At 39.5% G+C, this 19,229-nt stretch overlaps 1 protein-coding gene across 5 annotated transcripts in view; it reads left to right on the plus strand.

Annotated features, from left to right (window-relative positions):
- Window positions 1–13,735, plus strand: part of scn8ab (sodium channel, voltage gated, type VIII, alpha subunit b) — a 43,844-nt gene extending 30,109 nt beyond the window's left edge. For all 5 annotated transcript variants that reach the window (XM_047582241.1, XM_047582244.1, XM_047582240.1 and 2 more), the window contains exons 21-28: window positions 57–230; window positions 4,482–4,604; window positions 6,368–6,652; window positions 6,750–6,803; window positions 6,885–7,022; window positions 7,294–7,398; window positions 7,507–7,777; window positions 8,093–13,735. In XM_047582241.1, coding sequence (XP_047438197.1) covers window positions 57–230; window positions 4,482–4,604; window positions 6,368–6,652; window positions 6,750–6,803; window positions 6,885–7,022; window positions 7,294–7,398; window positions 7,507–7,777; window positions 8,093–9,258 — 2,316 coding nt within the window. In that variant the 3' untranslated portion in view covers window positions 9,259–13,735. The remainder of the gene's footprint in view (window positions 1–56; window positions 231–4,481; window positions 4,605–6,367; window positions 6,653–6,749; window positions 6,804–6,884; window positions 7,023–7,293; window positions 7,399–7,506; window positions 7,778–8,092) is intronic.
- Window positions 13,736–19,229: the final 5,494 nt, after the last annotated feature.

Raw genomic sequence — 19,229 nt, forward strand, 5'->3', positions numbered from 1 at the left:
TCAGTGATAAATGTCAGTGATAAAAATCTGTGTGCTGCTTCTCCGCTGCCCTTTAGGCCTTCGAGGACGTGTACATAGAACAGAGGAAGACAGTTAAAATTATTCTGGAGTATGCTGACCGGGTTTTCACCTATATCTTCATCCTGGAGATGTTGCTGAAATGGGTGGCCTACGGCTTTGTCAAGTACTTCACTAACGCCTGGTGTTGGTTGGACTTCTTCATTGTAGATGTAAGTACACTTGAATACCCTTTCGTTATGCACAAGTTGATTAAAGACATTGCATCATTGGCCAACTTTAGCCATAAGTAGGGCTGTATATCAATCTTTTGAGAGTCTCAAAATGTGCAAGCTGCCTTGTTTTCTAGTCCAGCAGATATCAGTTTATGTCCATAACATGCTAAAAACACAGATCAAATGAATGCTGTGATGGGGGAACATGGAATTTTTTTTTATTCTCATATGGCAAAAATTGGCCAAATGTGTCAATGTCTTAAAAAAATTCTGTGAAAGAGCCTGATCTTGCATGTCTGAGAGGCATTATTAACATTTTTTATATGTACATAGTCAGCAAGATGTAGACGCCAGTGGTCACAGAAATATAGACGGTGAGAGCGGACATATTTTGTGACATTAATGGTAAATTGATACGAGGGGTGTTTCCTCACTCTGCTCCATGTCACAGTCTGAGACTTTCTAAACCCCCTCCCGCTGGTAGCAGCAGCAGCAGAACAGCAGCTTCTCTAACACAGTAAATACCTGCAAACCCTAGTGTGTTTCAGAGTACCTGCGCAGCTCTGGCTGCTGAGTCATTCAGTGATTTACCTGTGACTCACATACATTATGGTGGTTCGTCCTTTTCTGCCATTTTGTGCATGACGACTTCCTGTATTTGATGCTCATAACTATGAGTGCAAAGTGAGGTTACGCTGAAATATGCACTGCTTTACAGAAACTGTCACTTTTGTCTTGTCAGTTTCTGTAAATGTTGTCATAGATAAGGAGAAAGTATACTTAAGAAAGTATATTTCAAAGAATATTGAATTGAGCCTATCTTTTTTTTTTTTTTTTTTTTTTACTCTGAATTCTCAAGTGAATAATTTTACAGATGACTGGACGAATGACAACCTCTTCTCAAATACTATATTACTAATCTAATATCACGCCATGTGAATGTGCCACACAAGGTCTGACAAGTTCCCTGTCACATTTAAATGATTAGTTAACAATTTACTGCGTATGACTTTTGTCATAAAATTGTGATTTATTTATTTGTTTATTTTTAATTTCTCAGGATACCATATTTCCTCAAATAAAAATGGATAGTCAGGTCTCAAATAACAATTGGAGGAGTGGGCAACACAGACAAATAAAAACCTTTTAATAAATATACAGTAGCAGAAACAAGAGTAAATTACATGCCAGTTAAGTACAATGTGCATTATTGTCCATTTAACTTAAAAAATAATTGAGCTGTAAAATCATGCTCCTCACATTCTGGTCTGTGTTGAGTTTGATTTGTTCATCTTAATCCACTTTGCCTCGTTGTCCTTTAATTCCTTCCGGATGTATTCGTATATTATATTCCTGTCATGATGGTTTTCTGAAGTGGTTATCTGGGGCATAGACTGTATATAAATATGGACCGCATGTCCCGTCTTTGGAGCCAGAGTCTAATCAGTACAGTTCAAGAGTGGAGCCATAAGTAGAGAATAGAGCCCGCCCACCTCCAGACTCACTCTCTTATCAGAAACATGTACACTTGAATATGCTCTAGTAAGGTATTAACTGCCTAAAATGAAACAATTTTCACAGTTTCAGAAACAGTTCTTGAAAGAAAATTATTGGATGTCTACTTGTGTGCTTTAATTTGGCACATCTACTAACATGGAGGTGGAGCTTATGATCAATGCTGCAGCCAATTGACAGGGGGAGCTCTACTTGCTTTGGCTGCACCTTTGAGTAGCAGTTCTGCTGTCTGTCTCTATACAGTCTATAATCTGGGGTTAACAGTGTAATGAGTACCTTTATCAGGGTGAACGCTAATACTAAGATATGATGGAATATACAAAAAGAAGTGAATAAAGGCCCTGATCACTATTTGAGGAGATATGGTATTTAAATTTCATATTGTCTAATCTTACAAATTCATCACATGCGTATTTAATAATGTGTTCAAAGTCCTTCATTTGTTGGTAAGTCATCCATTGTCCTTGAGCACCAATTTTCTGCCACCCTTTGACTGTGAGGGAAGCCTATCAGTAATTCAGTGACATGAATACCATGTGAAAATGTCCTATAATATTCCATGTTAAGGATGCATCAGTGTATGTTTTGTTCCTGTTGGCTCTCAACACCTGCAATTGCTGTATTTGGTAATCAGATACCTACTTATTTGACATATTTCCAGTAACTGTCACAGTGTCCACAGCTGTGACTCAACACTCTATGTTCAGTTTGGTCAGGTTGTCTCTAAACATGAACTAATGGTCTTTATCAAACACCTGGATTCATCTTCAGGGCGACTATGATTATCATTATTAAAGATCAGGCCGTCAACAAAGGTTAATGGGATGTGAGTGTCATATATATCAACTCCAGGGTGGTTTTACAGGTCGAAGGTGACAAGGCATGTTGTGGATACACAAAATGAACAAATCACGACACCAACGTCAAACCTGCCACAAGCAGGGCAACAATGTATTTTTGTAACAAAACAGGGCACATATAAAAAACAATAATTAAGCACGCTGCTGCATCACTGACACTAGAGTCTTAGCACAAGTACTAAACAGAGATGGTAAAGGTGGATGGCAGTTGTATTTATCAAGGTGAGCCAGAAATAACTGCCATATATCCGAAAATGTATTAACATTGTCCGAAAATGTATTAACATTGTCCATCATGCTATGTTGAACCTTTTCCATGAGCTTACTCAACCAGATCTTAAACTGAGGTACAGTATCTGTCTTCCAGAGTTTTAAAATAGGTTTCTTTGCAATAACCATTCCATACATAATTGTGCTTTGCACCGAGAAAATTATACAGTGTGGGACATGCCCAGAACAGGTGGGTCAGAGAACCCTCTGCAGATTTACATTGGTCACGTAGAGAGGAAATGGTGGGAAAGATTCTGTGCAGTTTGGTTTTTAAATAATGAAGCCTGTGCATCACCTTAAATTGGATTAACTGGCACCTGATGTTAATAGAGCAAAATCGGGTCCTACCAAGGCCCTCCTTCTAAATATCATGGACATAGTTATTAATCTGCAAATATCGGAAAAAATGTGTTGCAGGAAGAGAGAACTTGTTTTTTAACTGAGCAAATGTGGCAAACTGCTTATTTATATACAGATCTTTCAGGGTGACTAAACACTGTAGCCTCCAGCTGTCTGAGAGGGATGGAGCGAATGCATGATTGTGATATACAGGGGCATGGATAGATGATATACTGCATTTCAATCTCAGCTATGATCTTAATGCCTACTTATAGTTGAGTTGAGTCACGTGGCCCTTTTTCCCCCTGTGCACCACCTAAAAGAACTCAAATAGAAGAAATCGTAGGACCTAAAATGACAAGTCATCTACTTGTATGATTTGGATTCTGTCTTCTCAAAAAAAAATAATTTGTGGAAGATATAGTGGGATCCAATGCTAGAAAAAAAAACTCACTGGTTATTCAAGATAAAGCCTTAAATAGGCCAAAGAAAAATCTCACTATATTGTTAAAATAACTTAATCCTGACTTTGCATGCAAACCTCTACCCTAATATTCACCTGTCCTCTCTCTCACAGCAGGTGCCTATAACTGTGTCTCCCTTTAAGTTAAGAGAGACATTGTGCAGCTGTCGAGAGGGACTGAGGGGTCGGTGTTTGGGGGTCCAGGGTAAGGTTTGTGTGCTGTGGTGGGACTTTCACAGGTTATCCTCTCTTCTAACCCTGAAAGTTGTCCTCAACCTTCTGCGTTTTCTCTCCCCTCTTTAAGTAAACCGCCCTCTGGTGTGGAAACTGTACTGTTTCGTACTGTGTACTGTGTGTATATTGCCGTGTCACATTGATTTAGTGTTTGTGAACACATCTCTCCTCTGATTTTTCCCTTTGTTTGACTCTCTTCTCTCCCTCTCACTGTGTCAACCACAAGTTTCTTTCCAGGTGTGCTCACTGTGCTGTTAAGCTGGTTGTCACGCTAGACTGGCTTGCCAAACTGAACCAAACACACACACACAAAAAAAAGAAACTTTGGGTGCACTTTACTGACCTCTCTATATTGTAATAACCCCTTTTAAAGCTTTATGTTATATAAATACATATACTCAAACATACAGAAACTATATCTGTACTTATATATGTGTATATAACCATTCAGCTATCCTTACAGTTTATTTAGGGTCCACCTTTCTCTCTATATCCCCTCTAACTATGTGGGTCATCTCTCCCTCTCTGCCTCTGTCTTTCCCTCTCCTTCTGTCCCTATCTGTGTAGGTGTCTATAGTCAGCCTTATAGCTAATGCGTTGGGCTTCTCCGATCTAGGCCCGATTAAATCACTCAGGACACTGAGGGCCTTGAGACCCCTCAGGGCCCTGTCACGTTTTGAAGGGATGAGGGTAAGACCTAAGACACCAGGCAGCTGGTCTTTTTGCATGCCAACTAAATAACAGCATCAACGCATGCTCGAGATGACAATGTAGAAGACTTTTAAACTTGTCTCTGAGGGGAATTGTTAGGGTAACCCCTTTGATCCGTGAGAAGCTTCTTTGCATGGACACAGATCATGTCAGATGGAACACATCTGATTTGATTTACCATATTTCATTTCACATACTAAAAAATTACTGTTAGGTTAGTAGCACTAGAGCGTTATAAATCCTTTAAAAGTAAATTGTAAAAGCAATGCAATGCCTTATGAAAGACTAGACAATATCAGTAAATTTGTCCTCAATAATGCAGCACATAATAATTACTCGGCTCTGTTCAGTACCAGCAGAGAGAACAACCAGAGGTTGGTTTGAACCATAACACAAAACCTGATTCAATCTGAACCACAGGACTGGGTCAATTGGACTATAGAAATCTGTAAAAGCAAACTTGTGTGATGGATAGGATTAGCCTATGGTTGTTGCTGGGCTGAAACAAAAATCCTCTTCATGTCGAGGCTCAATGCCTCCTGACTTTTGCTCTGCCTCCTGTTATCGGATCTTATCACAGTTTGGCTTTGGCATTGTCACACTGGAAGATCAACAAACTTCTGGTTGCATACCCCCTCCCTCACCATCCTTGCTCATCAATTCTCAGTGAATATCATCACCATGGTTTTCATGATCACCATTTAGTAGTTATAGAAACAAATCATTAAGATGCTCTATAGTATAACATTAGGCAGAACACTAGAGTGAAAACAGAACCCAGAGAGGTTTGACATTTGATGTTTGCCCGTACAGTTTTGGTTCATTTGACTTTCTGTATCTATGTTGCCTTTCTCTTCGGAAATGCACATTTATATGGTTCTTCTCTTAAAGCAAAGAGCTGTCATTACAGTACAATACAGTTATAGGCTATATGAAAATACTATTTTTTACACTCAAGAAAAACCTAAGAATAATATTATTTTATAGCAGTGTAATAATATATTGCATCACAATTGTGTAACTGAATGCCAGAGGGTCCAGTTACGTCTAAACTATACATGTACGATATTGCTGCATGAAAACGTGAACAGGTACATAGTTTTAAATATGTTTTTCTATTTGATGAAAAAACAAATGCAAGCATACACTGATCCGGCATAACTTTATTAGGTTATTATTAGGTAATTACTGTCAGGAGAGGTAAATAACATTGACTTGACCTGTGACACAAACACACACACACACACATTGACCTAAATTGATCAAGTATCTGTGGGATGACCCACAGAGGCCCCCACTAACAACATCCTGTTACCAGATACCACAGGACACCCTCAGAAGACCCATGTCCATTCTCTGATGAGTCACAACTTATAGGACATAATGTTATGCTTGATCTGTGTATATTTACTTGTGTGTTTCATATTTGACACTAAAAATCTATGATAAAATCCATATACCCATACAACTTACTGATTGGAATGAAATGAAGACTTGGAAATCACAGTTGGATTGTCACAGTTGTGTAACATTGTGTGTTGTATTGTGTGACCTGCTGCACTGGTATTGTTACACCATATAGTTATTTATTTGTGCCATTAGTAGAACTTCCAGTGGAGAGGGAGAATGTGCATTTCTTTGGAAGTTTGTGTCGATGTTCTTATGTGTAACTATTTCCATGAAGCTTGTCCGTTGGTTTTTAACCTGTACCTTTGTCTGTTTCCGTTCCCTGTACTCTTCAGGTTGTAGTGAATGCCTTGGTGGGTGCAATTCCCTCCATCATGAATGTGCTGCTGGTGTGTCTCATATTTTGGCTCATCTTCAGCATCATGGGCGTCAACCTGTTCGCTGGGAAGTATTATTACTGTTACAATGAAACAGCAGAGGAGAACTTTTTGCCGGAGGATGTGAACAACAAAACAGAGTGCTTTGCGCTCATCAATGCAAATTACAGTGAAGTCAGATGGAAAAATGTCAAGATCAATTTTGACAATGTGGGTGCCGGATACCTGGCACTCCTGCAAGTGGTAAGAATCTTATGTTACCACCTCTGATTTGTTTCTTTCTGCTAATGTCGGGTGTTAAAACCTGTTTACTCACACGCTGTGACTGCCCACTTCATAGGCAACATTCAAAGGCTGGATGGACATTATGTATGCAGCAATAGATTCTAGAAAAGTGAGTATTTGCAGTTTTAAAGTCTTGAAATCTTCCAGATCAATACAGTTGTTATGCACATTTGGTTCTGCCTTTTCCCAGGTGGAGGACCAGCCCCGCTACGAGGACAACTTATACATGTACATCTACTTTGTCATATTCATTATCTTCGGCTCGTTCTTCACCCTAAACCTCTTTATTGGTGTCATCATTGATAACTTCAACCAACAGAAGAAAAAGATAAGACTTATTTTCCCTTCTTTTGCCTTCTTAAAATTCATCATAACTTGATTCACTTTCCTCCCAAGAGTTAGATAAGATCAACTCATAGACTTTTACAATGTCCAGCATTGTTACAATTATCTTAACTTGGCTTAGCTAACATAACATAAGGTTTGTATGATCCAAATACTGCCACCTGTCTCTTATTTTAAAATGTATTGGGATTAGCACTGGGATGAGTGGTCTCAATTCTTTCAGATTATAACCAAATTGTTTTTCGTCCCTTTACTTTGGAGGTCAAGACATCTTCATGACTGAAGAGCAAAAGAAATACTACAATGCCATGAAGAAACTGGGGTCAAAGAAACCACAAAAACCAATACCCAGGCCTCAGGTAAATATAATTTTGCCATCTTCACCAGCAGACAAAAATCTCTCTTCCTTCTTTTTCAGACACATTCTTACATTTTTGTATTCTTACATTCACTTGCTTTCTCCACAGAACAACATCCAGGGCATGGTGTTTGACTTCGTGACGCAGCAAGTGTTCGACATCTCCATCATGATCCTCATCTGCCTCAACATGGTCACTATGATGGTTGAGACAGACGATCAGTCAAAGGAGACGGAAGACGTGCTTTACTGGGTCAACTTCATCTTCATTGTGGTCTTCACCGGCGAGTTCTTACTGAAGCTGTTTGCACTTCGTCACTACTACTTCACCAATGGCTGGAACATCTTTGACGTGGTTGTGGTCATCCTGTCAATTGTGGGCAAGTATTCATTTACCTCCTACAGTTTGCAAGGTCATTTATGCTCTGGGGATACAAGCGTGAAGAAGCTTACAAATAAGGTCAGGAAGCATCTGCGTAAATGGGCTTGAAGGGCCCAGCAAACAAAGATAGTAAAGAGGACTTAACTGACTACTTTCTTCAGTTGTCATGAAGCAATACCGGTTTTCTCTGTTAGTCCGGTTTCAAGGTATAAGACCAGAACCGTGTTATTCAAGAGTGTAATGGCAGAAATGCTCCTAAATCCCAGCTGAACATGCTGTGTGTTGTTCCTCTTTTGCTTCCTTTCAACTCCAGGAATGTTTCTGGCTGAGCTGATTGAGAAATACTTTGTGTCACCGACGCTGTTCAGGGTGATCCGCTTAGCTCGTATCGGCAGAATCCTGCGTCTCATCAAGGGTGCCAAAGGAATCAGAACTCTGTTGTTTGCCCTCATGATGTCACTTCCTGCATTGTTCAACATCGGACTGCTGCTTTTCCTGGTCATGTTCATCTTCTCCATCTTTGGCATGTCCAACTTTGGCTATGTGAAACACGGGGCTGGGATTGATGACATGTACAATTTTGAGACCTTTGGCAACAGTATGATCATCCTGTTTATGATTACCACGTCGGCAGGCTGGGACGGCCTACTGCTGCCCATTCTCAACTATCCTCCAGACTGTGACCCTTATTTGGAGAATGCTGGAACCCCTGCCACTGGAGACTGTGGCAACCCATCCGTGGGCATCTTCTTCTTTGTTATGTACATCATCATTTCTTTCCTGATTGTGGTGAACATGTATATCGCCATCATCCTGGAGAACTTCAGCGTGGCCACAGAGGAGAGTGCCGACCCACTGAGTGAGGATGACTTTGAGACCTTTTATGAAATCTGGGAGAAGTTCGACCCTGATGCCTCCCAGTTCATCACTTATGCCAAGCTTTCTGACTTTGCTGATGCACTCGAACACCCACTCCGCGTGCCCAAGCCGAATACGATTGAGCTGATCGCCATGGACATGCCCATGGTGAGTGGAGACCGCATCCACTGCCTGGACATCCTATTTGCCTTCACAAAGCGTGTGCTGGGCGACAGCGGCGAGCTGGACATGTTGAGGCAACAAATGGAGGAGCGTTTTGTGGCAGCCAATCCCTCTAAAGTCTCTTATGAGCCAATCACCACTACTCTGCGGCGCAAGCAGGAGGACGTGTCAGTCAGAATCATTCAGAGGGCCTACCGCGTCTACCTGGCGAGACGGGGTTTTGTATATAAGCGCAAACCGGCCAATAACAAAGTGGAGAATGGTGGTAACAATCAGGAACAAGAAAAGAAGGAGGGCACCCCCTCCACTGCCTCCTTGCCCTCTTATGACAGTGTAACCAAACCTGACAAGGAGAAACAGGATGACAACAATGAGGGCAAAGGGGGGAGGAAAGAGAAGGGAAGAAACCAAAAAGACATCAGGGAATCTAAATGTTAGGGCGGTGGATTAATAATCACAGTAATAACAATAAAGATTATAACAATGTAACTTCAAGCAAAGCGAGAGGAAACTCACCCACACAGATGTACAGATTATTTCATTTGCAAGTCAAGAAAAAAATACTATTCAATAATTTTGTTTACAGACTTCATTCTTATATTGACGCAGAGGGACGCACCTTGGTCTGTTACAGCTTGAAGACTCTCAAACTTTACTCAAACCAAACATAATCAGCATACTGTGTGACACTGTTGTATTTAGACTACCGAGCTTAACAAAAGGAAATGAAAACAGATGAGGAAATGTCTGTTGCTCACTTACCACTGGTCTATAGATAAGACACGTAACTCTGCACCTAGAGGTGGAACGGGAGAAAAAAAAACAGGAGTCCAGCGCCTGGACGCAACTAACGGATTCCTATGGAAGACAGTAATGTGAAAGAAAAACGAGGACAATGCTTGACGCTGATGAACTGCAACCAGCGATTGTTTCCATGTCGTTTAGTGCTGAAAAGCATAGAGGAGCATATGATACACTCACTCTATGAGTAAACAGAAGGATGACTGGTGAGTGAAAGACACAAACAATATAGAGAGTGTGGGAAGTACTTTTTTTTGTTTTATCAAAGCTAGAAATTGTTTATTTGAGCAGCGAAAATGCAAACAGAAAAAATGAACAATCTTCAACAGTTTGCCCATGTCACACAACTCTTGTACTCATTTTATCTTTGTTATACGCACATCCAAATGCTTTTTTTTTTACATGGGCTTTCACACCAAATTGGTTAAGGGTCTGTTTACTATGGGGTCAACTCGGGCCAAGGGCTTACATTTACTCAGAAAGATTTCCAAACAAATACATAAAGTAATTGTGCTTGTTCAATGCAATAGAAATGACTTGCATGATGGCATGTTTTGATCAGAAATCTTGCATGAATTATCATAGTCCACAAGACACTAATACTCAGACCACAATGGTGACCTCGACTGTACGACACATCGAGACACTGTCAAAAATTGGAAGAGTTCAGAGTAATTTGTTCAACAAAGATAAGTGATATGAGGGTTGATCATCTGAAATGGATCCAAATTTTTATCTCATCACTCAACACATTTCAGATGTTTAACGGGTTGCTTCTGTATGGGTAAATGACACTACAATTAGTGGTAATCCAAACAATGATTTTGCTGCTCTGGAGATTTTGAGTGTGTAGGATGTCAAAAAAAAGCGTGTGTATCATGGGACTGAAGTGTTTGTTAATTTGGACTAACTATTTTCAAGGGTGCAACACTTTGAAACTAAAAAGCTTTTATTTCTAATTTGTATGCAACTCTGTAATGTTCCATACCATCTGCCTTTATGTTTGTTGTGAGCGGGCATTTTAGGAGTCCTACTGTCAGTGGTCTGAGGGGATTTCACAGGTACGGCAAACTCCTTTCTATTTCTGATGTTTCTCAATGGGTGGTTAGACCTTTCTGAAAGGGCTGGGAAAAGTTCATTGTTTGAGTTCATGTAGCTTATTTACATATGTTCAAATGTAAATGCCCTTTTTATTTTTATTTTCCTTCTTTGTTTGTTTGTTTGTTTCTTTCTTTCTTTCTATTCCTCCCCAATGTAAGTTTCATGTTTTGGGTGTTGAGGTTAGGCGTTGAGAGGATAGTGGTCTTGTGCTGGGCTCTATTTGTCGGGTGTTATTAGTATCTTGTTTTAATGAGAAACTGAAGAATATTCTGGAAGAGTAATGAGAACATTGTGTGTGGAGAAGCCAAAGAGATCTGCCTTGTTATCCCTTGTTGCCCTTTGTCTACGGAGTGGGATCGGGTGAAGTATGCCCCACCCATTCTGTTTTATTCACTGTCGTTATTAGACAGAGAGACCCTAGAAATGTATGCAATGCTTGAAAAATTCATCCCTTTTTCTCAGGAGATATTATAGATGTACAATTATGAGCTCTGCAACAAAATGCAAGTGAATGTGATGGGAGTATTTATGAAATCATGATTTACTCTTTTAGTTTTATGCCATGTTGATGGACAATGATCACGGGTTGGCTGTCCCACCCTGACAGCCTCCCGGTCAGGGGCCAGTTTGGCGCTTCTTGCTTGTGACGCTTAGCACTATAGGGCTAGAAGCATCTCGATGAAGCAGCAACATGGCGCTCGCCTGTAATGGCGGCGTGTATATTGATAGAGGATTACATTTGTGGTCATCATGGACAGTAGTCTGGTCTAAGTTAATTTCAGTGAGCAAAATAATAATATTCACCCCAATAGCAAACACAGGTACAGGAAACACTGTGAGGAGATGTCATGAGAGTGAATTGGGATATGTTGGTTTGGGCAATGCACTTGATTTTTTCTGAAGCAGAAGTGGAAGGCTCAGTGGATAGGCCCCAGACTTCAGTAGTGAACAGCAGCGAGTGCTCTGAGCCACTCATTTGCCATTTTTCTTCACATTGCTCTGCTGCATTACAAATACCAAATAACCAACAGAGCACTGGATGCATTTTTATGGTACTGTGAGCCTAAGCACCACACCTGAGCTTTTGCACTTCCTGTTCTGCTGTGATGTCACTTCCTGTTTATGAATAACTCCCTCATTTTCGTTTTCAAGTTCCATGGTCCAGTTGCTGCATGAGATCTCCAAAATCAGTGTGGGTGTTAACTTGAACCAAATAAAACTCTGAATGATAAGCATAAAAGCTACTGCCGTCCATTTTCTCCAAGGTCGTCGTGGATATAAGATGACAGGGAAAAGAAAATTAAAAAAATAAATAAATAAAATACACATACATCCATTAGGGGGAGAAAATAATAAAAACAAAAAAAAAGAAAGAAAGAAAAAAAATCAGGCTATGTTCCATAGGGCACAAACTTCAAAAAGCTAAGACTGGACTTTTTAAGAAACTATAAATAATGTAATATATTATTTTAACAGCATGTGTAGTTTTTTTGTAAATACAGGATTACTTAAAAAAACTACAGCTATTAATCTAACACTAAATATTAATAACCATAAATAGAATGGCTTCCAGCTGACACCCCTTTGTCACCCATGTTAGGCTGTGACGCATTTGTTAGAATGGGATAGATTATTCTTCTTAGTATTATTTATTTTTGAGTCACTTTTCACAAAAAAAAGAGGGGAGTAAGCTAAACGAATCTATATTAAAAAGAAAAACTATTTAAAACTGTATAAATCACTACGTACATGTAAAGAGCTATATTACATATATATTATATATATATATATTCCACCTTTTGTATATATATGTATGTATATATATATATATATATATATATATATATATATATATATATATATATATATATATATATATATGTATATATATATATATATATATATAGTATATATATACATAGAACAATGACTGTAACTCAACTCTCCTGTTCACTCCTTGCATTGAGGTGAAACCAGAGTGTAACTGATCACGCTTCTTTCTTTGTGGTATGTTCAGAGAATAACCAAAACTCTGGCCTGCCCAGGACTTCTGCATACTGGGTACCAGCGTACAATGCATGGTGTTGTACTGGCTGCTTGCTGAGAATTTGTGGAGCCTGCCTTGGTGAGAGGATTGCACTACCAGCATACCCTTTTGTACACGTGTGAAGATGTCTTGCCCCTAGTTTCCTATATTGTACACACAAAAATATACAGACACACACACACTCATAGGCTTTTTCAGGCGATGGCTGCTTAACCAGTGCGAGCCGCGCAACTAACTTTGTGTGAACAATTTTTCGCTTGCTGCAGCACTAACCCTTCATGTCTTCCCGGTAACACACTGCTGCAGCTTGCAGTTAATTTCGCTGTCACTTTCAATATGATATATTTAATGATTTTAAGGGTTAGTTGTCTTAACTGTCTGTGTGTTTGTTTATGGTGCAATATCTCTTAACGGCACGTGCCTTTTTAGCTTTCTATTTAGTCTGTCTATAAAATCAGCATTGAGGATCTCAACACCCATGAGAGTGAATCATCAAAACTGGAGCACGATAGAAATGATGTACTGAGTTCAAAATAAAAACTGAAAACTCACCACCTAGATTAGACTGTCTGGACTAACATCTTGTAGAGTCATGTAGTACAAGTGCTCTCTCTGTGTGTGTTCTGTTTACTGGCTCTTCTCAGGCCAGTTAGGACAACAAGCTTGCCTTCTGTTTTACACTTCTGTTCATTTCCAAATGTTGGTTTACCAGTCGGTATATGAGGCCATTCTTTTGTAGCATGACTGAAATAATTTTCTTTTCTTTGAAAATAGGTTAATAGGAAAAAAAATGACACAAAAGATAAATAAATAACATTTTGACTGTCATTTTCTCTTGCCACTAATACAGTCAGAAAGTGGACATGTGTTGCACAACAACATGGGACAATTAAACAAGAATCAGTGAAAGAATGTCTTCATTTGAGCACGAATCTATTTCCAAACAATAAAGCAGCCTTCAAGTTATTCCTCCTCTGGCTGGTGTCGTTTTTGGTTAATGTGAATTAAATATGTTCCATGACTGACGATGGATGGTCACTTTGCTGCTCATTTCCTGTGATGACTGAATTTAAACGGGTTACAATCTAAAGAAGGTCATTCTGTCTGTGTGTTGCTACCAACCAGTGAAACTGCTTGGATATGAGTCGCAAGCACGGCCGAGCGGGCGGGTCCCAGTGGGAGCTGCAATAGAAATTTACAGTATCTTTAGGTTCGGAAACAACAATACGATATAATTCTTGATATACATAAATGACGTCCTTTTTGTTCATGTTGTGATCACAATGTGATTTGATGCGTTTGGTTGTATCGCAGATGCCAGACGCATGTATGTTCCTCTCATTTCTCCCTCTTCCTCTGCATTTGTGTGCATGTGAGGTAGTGCACCGAATGAGGGAGGAGGCGGAGGACGAGGAGGAGGAGGAGGGTGGGGTTGTGGGTTGGAGGGGGGGGGGGGGGGGGGGATAAGCAGAGACAGCACTGCAGTGCAGATAGATGAATGCAGTGGCCTGGGCTGAGTCAGCAGCATGTTCCCAATAGGCTCAGACTGTACAGTGCACTGTAAAGCACCTCCTTACCCACAGCAAGCAGAGCGGAGGAGGGAGAGCTAGTTACTTCCAGTAGAGGACAGTAAATGAGAGTAATGATCAGAAAAAAACAACAAAAAAAACCCAAGTCCATTACTAAGGATTTATTCGTCATCTCCCAACACCAGTGCTGCAAATGTTTGGAGTGCACCACTTCCAGCACTGATGGTGAATCTGACAGGCTGCTCACTCTGGGTTGCCCTGTAACATGATTTCACTGTAGTTCCATTTCAGAATTATTGATAGCTTCCCCTTTTTTTACTGTTTGGTGTATTTTGTGAAACAAGTTCAAAGCAAATTGATGCTTAGCTGTGATGCAATTTTACTTAATCTTATTTTCAAGATTTACTCATTCCTGCTATGCCATGCATCTATACATATGTTGCTTTCACCTATAGATGTCATCAAAATGAACAATACCCATGCTTTGTTTTGATTCTTCCTTCTTTAGGCTGCTGTCCTTGCAGCCGTCTGAATAGCAGCTGCAGAGGTAGGATGTGGATTAAGTAGGACATTGGTTTGATCTGTCGGGTTGTTCGAGGTGGGGGCACGTTGGTGAAGGAGAGGGAGTCTCTCTCTCTCTGTGTGTGTGTGTGTGTGTGTGTGTGTGTGTGTGTGTGTGTGTGTGTGTGTGTGTGTGTGTGTGTGTAAGGGGAACAGGAAAATGAAGATCACATGTCTTCAAGGAATCAATGCAATCTGCAGTGTTGCCACGATCAAGTTTCCGGGTGAGGTAGTTGTTTATGCTCAGTGTAGATGTGGAGTATTTCTGTTATGTGTAGATGTGGTCACTGTGTAGAGAGGATGAATCTGACATGATAGGCTACTGAAGGCAAACTTCTGTCCCTGTTCAGCTCACGTGCAACAGGACTGAAATGACACCAGTGTAGTCTTAATGGAATAAAAGGTGTGGCTGATTTGTGTCTTTGGCCCTCTCTGTTTGATCTGGCTTTTTTTTTCACCCCTGCCCCTGACGGTGTCTGCAGACATCACAGCTTTAACTGCTGTGCTCATTGCTGTAAGGGCTCAAGTAACAGTCTATGGTGGAGTGCAGCTATCTATCGCCCCCCTGTGGGACTCAAAGGAAATAACACGTTCACAGGTTAAAGGGATGATTCAAAAGTTGTAATATATATACTCAGTAATTAATATATATATGTAATATAAATATTATAAAAGCGATTCATAAGGAGCTGGCTTACTAGTCTTAGAACTGTGTACACAATAAATGACATTACTGAAACTATATACTGTATATACATAGGTTTAACATGAATAACCTTAAAATCCGATTTGGTTAGGGTATCCCTCATTTACCTTATTGGAGGTCAGCCAATCTCCAGGTCCTTCAAGAATTCCAGTAATAACGTTGGTAACATTGATAACGTTGACAAATACAATGACGCTGCTTTATAATGTGAGGACTTTACACCCTGGTTGGTTTCAGAGGCAAATCTGTGGACTACATCCAAGTCCCTGTTGTTCAAGTACCAGACGTAACAAAAGCCAACACTGGACTTTGATTTTAAAACACTGCGTCGCCTGGTTAATGATCTCAGATCATATAGATATGTGATTTATTTTTTGCAACACAGTTGATTATTTTTTCAAATGTAGTTCTTGACACAAGTCTGACCAGTTTATATGATTGTGTTTATCTCTAACAATAGTCTGTTAACAGCTTGACACTGTAAAGATGCCGATGTGTTTACCTAAACTTTAAGCCTTCAGATGAAAAACAATCAAGCCCTCCTGCTGCTTGCCTGGGCAGTCCAGTGGTGCTCATCATTACCCACCTGGAACATTGGGTGTTGCAGTATGCGGTGGCTCTCTGGGCTGGATAGTGGGTGTGGAGAGCTTTGGCCCTTGATCCGACTCTAGGCCCTGGTGATGGTCTATCACTAATACCCAACATGCATGTGTGGTTTCACTTGCCAGCTCTTGTTGGGTCACAGCATGAAGAATTGATGAATCCTGCCAGAGGCTGAGTTGTTCTTTCACTCTATCACTATATGCCCTATCTTTGACTTGGCTCCTCCACTGGGACACCTTTACCTACCTGGACTGTACCTGGACCTGGAATCAACTTTGAATCTACCACAGAAACCCTCTGGACCCCCTCAATCCTGAGGGCAGTGACTTGGAAAGCATAAGATTCTTCATTCCGCCAGTTGCTACCAGCACCACATGCCTCTCTTCTTCTGTCCATCCTTCCACATCTTCTATGTCCTTTATTCCACCCTCTATTCACTGAGGTGTAGCACTGCCCTCCCTGCCACACAAGGTCATTCCACTCAATAAACACTAGCTCCCTAGACACATTATGTAATATACTAAGCAAATGGAATTGTTGGTAATACATTTTTAAAAGACAAGAATGTTTGTTAATAAAACTCATAAAATGTGATCGAGTAAAAAAAAGAGACTGCCTCTTTTTGACTAAAAATACTGTTCTTAAGTGTTAGCTAAAGTGTGCTTTTGAGTTACATTTAGTGGTAACTTTACAGAATCTTTTAACAAAAACAGCAGTGTTTAAAACATAATATATTAATACAATACCAATTATAAATTTACAAATTAAATACTTAATTGATGGTAATTATTACTTACAGCCCTGTGATAGACTGGCCACCTGTCCAGGGTGTACCCCGCCTCTCACCTGATGACAGCTGGGATAGACTCCAGCAACCCCTGTGACCCCTCAACTGTTACAGAAAATGAATGAATGAATGAATGAATGAATGAATGAATGAATGAATGAATTTTTGCCTGCTATTCTGAAGACTTCTATTCTCTGTGAATACTAGGTTTTTACGAGAGTAATGCTGTAAATTGAGTGCACAGGACGCCAGCTCCAAGTTGGTTCTTTGGACAAAAGTTGCAGTCACACATAATTATTATTAAATAAGATTACCATTGGTTGTATCCATCATTTCTAAAGTATGGCATTCTTACTTTCACTTAATAAAAATGGATGTTAGTACTTGCTCCATTTTGACTGTTCACATTTGAGTCAAGAAGGCATGGAGACAAATTTGTACACTGTAAAATTGGATTTGAGGTGTTTGCTATCTCAATTCAATTTCCTCAGTCAGTTCAACTAAAATGTGTTGTGTACTTGAAATATCAAGTTTTTCTGTGCTTAACTAATCAGTTCAATCAGAATCATTCAAGCAACATACATTTCTTAATTGACTCAATTTATCTACATGTGGCCCCTGCAAAAGTGCATATGCAACCCCACATGGCCAACAAGGGTTATCAACCTCCTGCAGCACCATGTGCCACACAAAACTTCCTTTTTGGATCAGGAGTTTTCCAAGGTAAGAACACACTTTGACCCTGCTTGTATTTATTTTGTGTAATTTTTAGTTGCTGTAGTTGTAATGTTAGCTCAATCACGAGAGAATGGAGGAAATAAAATGTATGAATGCATGACCATTCAGGGCTTCTGTAGTGTGTGATTTTAGAAACAGAAAATTATTTTTTGCAAGTAGCTAAATAAATCATGAGAAATGTTATAGAATGCAATGCTAGACATTTCTTTTTCAGCCTTGTGTGGTTGGATGAGTTTACCGTACACAATTCATGTCCAGTTATTAATAGTTAAGCTCACTCAGTTGTCCAGTTTCAGTGTTAAAGACAAATGAGATCCACTAGAAAGATGATGTCTCACTCTTTTGTATTTGGTGGAATTAAACAAACATATTGGTGTTACAGAGTGGAAGTCCTCCTCATTAAACATCTTTGACAAGTAGCCTACTCTGCTCTGTTTTGCTTTCAGGTTGGTCATGTGGCAGCTCTTCTTCTAAGACAGTGGTTTCTACAACACATCCCACCACATGAGCAACTGAACAGTGCTGAAATTGAAATATTAACTGGGCAGGAGTGGTGACTGAAACAATGAGGTTCGGAAAATAATGAAATTAAATTAATGAAATTGAATATTACTAGTTCAAAATGAAAACATGACATTTTTGTATGACATGTTAATTGTGGGTTGATTTTTTTTTTTTTTTACATTTATTTTTAGTAATACTATTTTTAATGCATAGGTAAACGATAATGAAACGATACGGAAACACAGAAAGTACTTACAGGCAGTGATGTATGGAGATGTCAATCTCCCTTTGACTTTCTTTTTCTTCAGAGCTGGAGACTGCTACAGAACAACCAGCCCTGTGAGTTATATGAATTGGATCTGCAAGTTCTGCACATTTTCTTCAGCCAACCAACGAAGCGTTCTAAGGCATTACAAGCTAAGACACGGACACTATAATAGGTCTTTCCCTTTGCCTTGCATCTACAGTGGCTGGGTGTGCTCTTTTAATTCACAAGCTGCTCTTAGAAACCATTTGTTGAAAAATGAATCAGTGGTTAATCAATCTCTTGACAGAGTGCCTTGACAGTTCTTATGAGGTTGAACACCGTACTCAGGCTATTCTGCAGACAGTCTTATAACCACAAAGGTTTATACAGTAAAACTACATAACATAGTAAGAACACTCAAGAAAATGTCTATATACAAAAGAAAAAGGCCTGTAAAAGCCATAGAAAATACTTGTTGTAAATGTGTTGTAAATGTTATAACAGTGTAGTAGTATGTATGTAGTATTTGTTCATTCAAGACATCCTTGAAATCTGCTTGAATTACTAGTTAAATTGCACAAGCTTTTAAGCAGGTAGCTTTTATATTTCACATCTACCTTCATACCATCACAATTCCTGCATGGTAGCAGGCGAGCACGATATTAACGTTATTTTGAGATATTAAACGTTAGAAATGTGTTAATATGTGACAATTGTGTTGTCATAATTCAATTCGTGTCAGAATTAATTTCTTAATTTAAATAAAATGTCATTCTGAATGTTTT

This window comes from Mugil cephalus, chromosome 4, assembly GCF_022458985.1.
Source record: "Mugil cephalus isolate CIBA_MC_2020 chromosome 4, CIBA_Mcephalus_1.1, whole genome shotgun sequence".
Classification (NCBI taxonomy): domain Eukaryota; kingdom Metazoa; phylum Chordata; class Actinopteri; order Mugiliformes; family Mugilidae; genus Mugil; species Mugil cephalus.